Here is a 7,719-nt window from a genome sequence, read left to right as displayed (position 1 = left end):
AAGGCTCCTTCCTGTTTGCTGCAGATGAGTGACAAGAGATATACTCAACAGCACTAGCACTAGTGTTAGTAATTTTTAAAAATTCTATTGAAAGGGCAAGAGTCCAAATGTCGCCAATCCAAACAAAGAGCTCGTGGATCCCATGGACAAGCCAATTACCCCCAGGATGTTTCTAAAATTGTTAGACTCCTATGTTTACTGTTCTCTCTCTTTCCCTTGTGATCATTTACAAAAAGTAATACCAAATGTTCTGGACTGAGCCAGAGATGTGTGATAGAAAACACATTATCTGATGTAAGGACCCATTAAGAAAGTCAGTGTATGATAAAGAATTAAAAAAAAAAAAAGACAGCTGGAAATAACAACCATAAGTTTTTCAAGATCATTTATACATCTTTTTAATTAGATTAGCTTTACAAGCAACTTGAGAGCTCTTTCGTAATGAAACACTGCTTTTCAAAGTACATGACTTTACCGTCTGTGTATGAATCCTGAAATTCTCTGCCTACTGTTGATAAAGGTCTGTGTTTTACAGCTGGTTAATGTGTTGAATGAAAAATAGCATTAGAAGCTTTATCTTTAACCAGGATTAAACACATATAGGCCACAAGTAGTTTTAAATTTTGTTTTAAATAGAGTCCTGCTTGGTGACAAGTTAACGGTCCCACTGACATGAAAATGAACAGATTTTAAATGGATATTAAAGAAATGGCTATCCTGGATTTCTTGATCCTTTCACAACGATCTCCAAGAAGTTAGATACAATTTTCTGAAAAATACAAATTTTAAGACCTGCCTGGAAAGCACAACCCACAGAGAGTAGAATCTGACACTTTGCACAACTGCAGAGATACACATGTGAATGACACAGGGGCCCCCAGGTTAAAAGGCTGTTGCAGTACCACCTTGACAATCACACGAACCCCCCCCCCCCACCCGCCAACAGAACACAATTTCTACTAGACCTAAAAATGATAGCACTTTTGAGCTGTGGCCTAGCTCAGCACGCTGCACCGCAGACCAGATGGCAAAGACAACTTGCACTCCCAGGTCCGGCTGGCAGAGGCACTTATGATAGAGATGTTACACTGCGTTATCTGGACACGGAGAGGAAGTGGGACAGAACGAACAGGGGCAAGAAAAATCAACGAACTCTAATTTTCTCCTGCAAGTTCTCCTACTAAGTGAGACCACAATACTGAATCTTTCATCCCACCCTATCCACACTGTCAGTTTCACTAAACAAGTTTTTTTTTCATGTTTTACATGAACAATAGCAATCTTTTAATAAAAATTACTGAGCTTTCCATAGAAAAGGTCTCGAATTGAATACAAACTATACAGATGCTAAAACTGTCATGAGTTGAAATATACAGAAGTATTTCTGTACACACATTTTGGCAAAGATCAAGGACAGAGATAGAAAACCAAAGTGGGCAACATCTAGACCCATAATTCATGCTAAATATGGATGCCACCCTTTGGGCTCTGCTAAAGATTAGCCCAGGAAAATGAAGTCTTAGACATCCATCCCAGTTCCTACATCAAACAACAGAAGTCTGGGAGGCCTGTGATATTGTAATAGTCCCTCTTTTTTTCTGAAAAGTAAAGGAAAAATCATAAAACAGAATAACAGAATTACCTGGTTTGCGACTTGTTTTGTATTTTTAAGCCAAGCATAGAGCTTTCAGTACTGACCAAGAGGTGAGCATTACACCTGGGGAACACCTGCTTTGGCTTGGCTCTGAGGCTTCGCTAACACTGGGTCTGTACTACTAGGGCTCAGCCCTGGCGCTCAGTCTCCCCTGATGCTAGCCCACAGGAGCCAGGTTCTCAACTGCAGATCATGTGCTTCACAGGAGTAGGAAGAAAACATAACAGCAAAACTGGAAGTATAGTCAACTTGACGGGAAGCAAAAGGAAAAGTCGTAGGAAGGGGACATCACCTTCTACATCTACAGGATATACCTGAAAGCATGAGAGAGCCCTTTGTCTTGGGAACTTGATGCTGAGGACAAACTCAAGTTCATTTAGTGCCAGTCATTTTAGTCTTTTAAAAATTCTAACTTAAAAGAATAAAGCCTGGGCATTTTTTCTTATAAAACATGAACTGAAAGTTATTGGTAGTTTACTGTTAACATTTAGTCATTAACAATGTCAGAAACACGACAGCAGCAATCTTTAAGAGCTCAAATTAGTGTAAAGGACAGGACGACAAAACAATCTGAGTTTTCAGTTGGTGATTAAAGTGCTCCTTTTCTCATGGTAAGTAAAAAGGAAATGAAAGTCATCATCAGTCACTGGCAACAAACATGATAAGAGGCCTTTTAGGGCAAAATTTAATAGTACGAAGAAGTTTACAAAAATAGATCGATGCTATTTGGGGGAGTAATACTGGAATTTTTTCTCGATTCAGTTTGATGTACTGTACCTGGTCATACAAAAATTACTTCAAATTCAAACTTGACTCTATAAAAAAGGGAGAGATGAAATGAACTCATCTAGACGACAGATCTGGCAAAATATAAGAATGAAAAAATTCTACCTAGGGCACTTATTTCATGTCCAGATATCAACACCATTCTCAGTTGGTGGCGCAGCTTGTACTCTTCCCATAAGCAATCACAGGTTTGGAGTCAGTCATGCAGTACAAAGTCACATAGTCAGAGTCTTCTTTCTGATGCAACACGACAAAGTTGTTTCTATTTCCTTATTGAAATGCCAACTGGTTGTCTATTTTTCTTTATCTCATTTATCCATATTCACAAATTAACAAATAGCGTCAACAATTATTGTAGGTGAAGGAGGGTATTGCTGGATCAAAGGCTCTATAAGACGTCTTTACTGATTGAATCAGAAGGCTTATTGAGTTCAACCCTCACACCTTTTTCACCTGCAAGGTAAAAATAATATATATATATTATTCATTCATTAAGCACCAGAGAGCTTCTGTTATTCTGTTACTCCTTCCCACTGAGCTCCTAACAGTGTGCACAATGCCTCAGCTTTGAAAAACATACATCATCTGAAAACGATCCCACTTGCTACCCTGCAGCATTGTTATAAAGAACGCGCTACTCTGAATGAACTAGTAAACCTTCAAAGGGAAAAGCCATTCTCTACAGAGATAATGATTTTATCTCCTTTTTACTTTAAAAACGATTTGAATTGCTATAAAATAGCAGTGTTCAGCATCACTGAAAGCGCACCGCTAGGGTTCTGCCACAAATAAGAACTTTAAAAATACATTAAAAAAGCAATGAACGTGCAATTTTATGATTTTACAAAAGGTTGCTGTGGGATTATCAATGGCTCATGAAAATACAGCAAATCAGTAATGTGAGCCCTGAGCAGACTTTTGGAGACCGAAGGTAGGGTTAAAGAAAAGAGGGAAGTGGTCCATCCAGTGGAAAACTCAGACCCCCTGCTCTCAGGAGACAGTGTGTGGTGGGGTTTAGTGGGGTGGAGGGTGGGGGTGCTGGCATACTGAAGGGTCTTCAGATTTAGTACAAATGTGTTGATCTACGGACACCACTAGCTGGCAGGGACGGACTCTACACGCCTGTCTTACTAATTTCCGCATTTCGATTCATCTTCTTTGTTTTTTTTTTTTTTTTTTGATTCATCTTCTTTGTATTCATTTTCTTCACGTCCACATTCAACGTGGAAGACCTGGATATTCTTTAGCTCATGTACGTTTAAAAAGGAAAGGGTATTTATTGACTTCCTTCTAATGGGAGAATGACAGGAAGCCAGACGGGGGTTACCAAGAGTGGGACAGCTAGTGACTGCAAAGGGTAATCACAGAAAAAGTTGGCTCCTATTTGAATAATTTTCTCAGGTTTCTTGCCTCAAACTTTCCTCATCTTTGGACCATTTTGTTGGTTAAAGATAAAATGAAGATGGCTTGAGAGAAGTCCTCTTTTACAAAGGGAACTGAGGAATCTGACAAAAATAAGGAACGAGTCTTTGTGGAGGTACTCAAGACTGTGTCTGTGCTTACAGACAGCACCGTGTGACTGTGGGCACTCTCCTTGCGGTGTACCCTGGCCCCAAATAATGTTTACCTGTTAGATATTTTACTTTAGCTCGTGCTCTCTCATCTGCATCAAAATACCAAACAGTTATTGCGTACCTAAAAGAAAATTCAGAATAGGGTAAGAATGATCACACTGGAGAAAAAAAAAAAGTGGTATGCTCTTGCAATGGTCTATTAAAATGTGTAATGCCAAAATAAAGCTTTGACTGAATGGATAAACGAGCTCAAGGATAAACGAGCTCAGAAACAACCCACCTCTCCAGTAGCCTCGATGCTCAAGAGTACGGCGGAGAACCAGGAATAGCTAAAATAGTTGTTGCAAAGTTGTTGCAAAGTTTCTTAATACCTACTGAACCTACTTGATTATCTGTTTTGTGAGGCCACAGCAGGTCAGACACAGATGATAAGAGGGTAAAAGAATGGCCCTTACAGAAAAAGCACACTATCCATAATGCAAGTTCTTGAGAAGAAAAGAGAAGCAAAAGGGCTTGAAAGGGAGGGCTCACAGTTTCAGCAGCTTCTGAAGACATCACTGTTTTACAGCAAAGACTAATGGTGGATATTTATGATTTTATAACCTGAAGTCATCAAGAAAGTTAAGTGATGCTAAGAGTTCTTAGGGCTTTTATCAAAACAGTTACACTGGTTTTGACATTTAAAGTTTATTTAGCTAAACTTCATTCCTCTGAAAATTTCACTTATTTGGTACAGCTTGTTCCACAAATAAAAGAATCTCTAGTTTATTAAATACTGTGAAGCCCACAGTTACACCTCCTGGTACCAGTAATGGGGAAAGTGTACACATACCACAGTAAATAAAAACACACTATAAATGGTAATTCCTTAGCAGAATATGACAATTAGTTAAAGTCTCTTGCAGATTCTGGCCACTGTTCCCTGGGGCCAGGGTGGGGGGTGGTTTGGGGGAAAAAGCCACACTGAGTGAAGAGCCCGTCAATGTGACAGAACTGAATCATGTAATGTACCTGAAGGAAGGAGTCAGAGGTAGAGTAGAGTCAGAGTCTGGGACTCTGGAGAAATAGGAAAGAGAGGCCCTCAGATCACTTAGTTGCCAAGTGACAATGCTGAGGTCAGAGTCTAGCCTCACTTCCAGACTCTGCTCCTTCCAGAGCTCCAGCACACCCTGCTTACCATAGAGCCTCTTCTATTTTCCCAGGTGGCCTTGGGAATGGGAAAAGTGCACAGATATTTAATTTTCTCTCCTTGGCCATTCCCTAAACTTTCAGTTACTTAATAATTAGTCTTGAACTTGAACAATCTTGACCTTTCACTCATGGCTTCCCCACCACTGTCCTACCACTCCTTGCTTCTGGTCATTCTGAGCCTTCTCTTCACTGTGACACCTGGCTCATCTATTCCATCTATTTCAATTCAGACCACTTTCTCCCTCCTCCAAGTCCTGTAGCATCTATCCTTCACAACTATTTGGCATTTACTACCTAAAAATGTTTGTCATTTATTTAGAAATGATACAAGCATGCCATACTCAAGATTTCATTAAAGGGAAGGTTTATGAAGCAGTTTCTAGGTCAGAAACGCTTTTAAAGAAGCAGTAGTGGCAGAAATGGGTACTGGGATGCCAGGAGGAGAGATGGGGGTTTGGGGATAGCACATCATGTGACGGGGACAGGATTCCCTCCCTGGTTTCCAATTATGGATTCTTAGGATCTCTAGCCACAAGCAACTCCGCTTGCTACTCACTATGTGAATTAGGGTTAAAGGCAACACAGTTCAGAAAGAAGCAAGTAAGAAGGGGCACCTGGCTGGCTCAGTCAGTAGAGCATGCGACTCTTAACCTTGGGGGTCCTGAGTTTGAGCCCCATCTTGCGTATTTAAAAAAAAGGAAAGAAAGCAAGCAAGCAAGCAAGCAAGCAAAAGGAGAAGTGACTATAAAGTCTTTGGAATTTGAACCTCATCTCGGGGCTGGCCTGTGCCTATCACCACCAGAAAAAGCAAGCTCTTCTCCTGGTGTATCTATGGCTAGGCCTCTTCTCAACCAGACCTAACTACTGTAGGCCAGTAACTCACTATCATAATATTCACAGTCCTTTCTATAATGAAAAAGGGTATTTGCAAAATAGTGCTATTTTTCTACAAACATTTATAACAATGTCTGCAACATCTTCTATTTTAAGAGTCTTAATATTTCAATGTAGAAAGTGTCCAAAAGAGTAATAATAAGGCTCATATATTATTAAAGCTAATGGGTTAGTTTTTGAACATTAACTCCCACACATGGCAACCTCTCTTTTTCCTCTTCATTTCTACTTTCCGGGTGCCTCTTATTTTTTTGTTTTGTATAATTTTTCTACATTATCCCTCTCCCTCTTTTTCCTCCCTTTTCTTTCTCTATCAAATCTATCTGTCCCCCATTTGAGTCTCTCACAGAATCACAGAATGGATTATACATGGAGATGCACAGAATAATGAGATAGGGCTGGGGAAAGGAGAAGGCCTATCCTTCCATTTCTTACCCCAAATGGAAGTGGTTACACAAAGTCACAAACATTTAGTACCAACTGGGAACAAATCATAAATAAATACAACTATTCAACTTAAAACAGTTATGACTGAAGTGTTATGATAAAGGTAACTAAAAAACAGTAAGATACTCACTAGAAATGCTCAAGTATATCCTATCTATCCCCTCCTCTCCTACTATACTCTTTACCAATTTTTTCTTAAAAGGAATACTACCTTGTAGAATATGCTGGTTGTACTTCATGAGGGTTGCGACGGTCAGACCAGAAAAACAGCAGTCTATCAAATTTGGGTTCAATGTCAGCAAACTGGGCTTTGCCTTCTGGAAAAATTCGAAGTATACCTCCACTTACCTACAGAAAAGAGCCAAATATGTAAGTATAAGAGCAAAAACAATACACAATGAAATTTAGGGAGAAAAAAAAGACCATGTCAAAGTCAAAATTCGTAGTTGGAGTATTCATAGATATACCTCAATTAACAAGATATGAAGAGGAGTTGAGATTCCAAGTATATGCACTAATATGAGAAAAAATTCATTTCTTGTTTTGGGGATTTCTATAAATACTGATGAAACAGATGAGTATTATCTGAATTCAAAATGCTCCAAATAACACCTGGAAGTTTTAAAAAACTAGTACACATTTCTTATCTAGGTATGCTTATGATGTGCTTAATTAGCCTACTCTTTAAAAATGTGTCCATTTCAAATCACCCTGACTAAATTACTATAAATGGTGAGGTATGTCAAACGGTTTATTGTATTTTAAGCTTCAATAGTAATAAGACAATCACAAGTTTAATGCCTCTTATTTAAAGAATTCAACTCTATCAGTAGAAAGTGTCATCACTTATCATCACCACCATCATCACTGTGGTCATTATTATTAGAGATCGTACCTCTCCCTTTCCAGACTGGGCCTGACATTAATGGCTACCTGTTTATACAACTGGATTCCATTCAGAAAGGATACTTATATTTACCCAAATACACATCCATCTCTATTCAGGATTAGATGGACTCTTTACCCTTGAAGAACTAAACTCCTAAGCAGGTAGATGCTTAAATTGAAGGAACTTCAATATTTAATCAAGACATCATGGAGGTTGAACCTAGAATCTGTAGTTAGATATGCTGTTTATCAGGCTCATCCTTAAGTTAAATTCAAGCTACTTGT

General features: G+C 39.0%; 1 protein-coding gene across 3 annotated transcripts in view; it reads right to left on the bottom strand.

Moving 5' to 3' along the window:
- Positions 1 to 382: 382 nt before the first annotated feature.
- The window catches only part of EGLN1 (egl-9 family hypoxia inducible factor 1), a 57,666-nt gene continuing 50,329 nt past the window's right edge, over positions 383 to 7,719 (bottom strand). The window contains exons 3-5 of one of the 3 annotated variants that reach the window (XM_025448481.3): positions 6,758 to 6,894; positions 4,068 to 4,135; positions 383 to 2,893 (exon numbers count right to left, since the gene is read on the bottom strand). In XM_025448481.3, the coding sequence (XP_025304266.1) occupies positions 2,829 to 2,893; positions 4,068 to 4,135; positions 6,758 to 6,894 (270 nt within the window). In that variant the 3' untranslated portion in view covers positions 383 to 2,828. The remainder of the gene's footprint in view (positions 2,894 to 4,067; positions 4,136 to 6,757; positions 6,895 to 7,719) is intronic. The other 2 variants (XM_049108930.1, XM_035714928.2) reach the window with 2 other exon arrangements.

The sequence above is a fragment of the Canis lupus genome, chromosome 4 (genome assembly GCF_003254725.2).
Source record: "Canis lupus dingo isolate Sandy chromosome 4, ASM325472v2, whole genome shotgun sequence".
NCBI classification, from domain to species: domain Eukaryota; kingdom Metazoa; phylum Chordata; class Mammalia; order Carnivora; family Canidae; genus Canis; species Canis lupus.
Note: the sequence above shows the minus strand (reverse complement) of the source record. Positions and strands in the feature narration are given on the sequence as shown.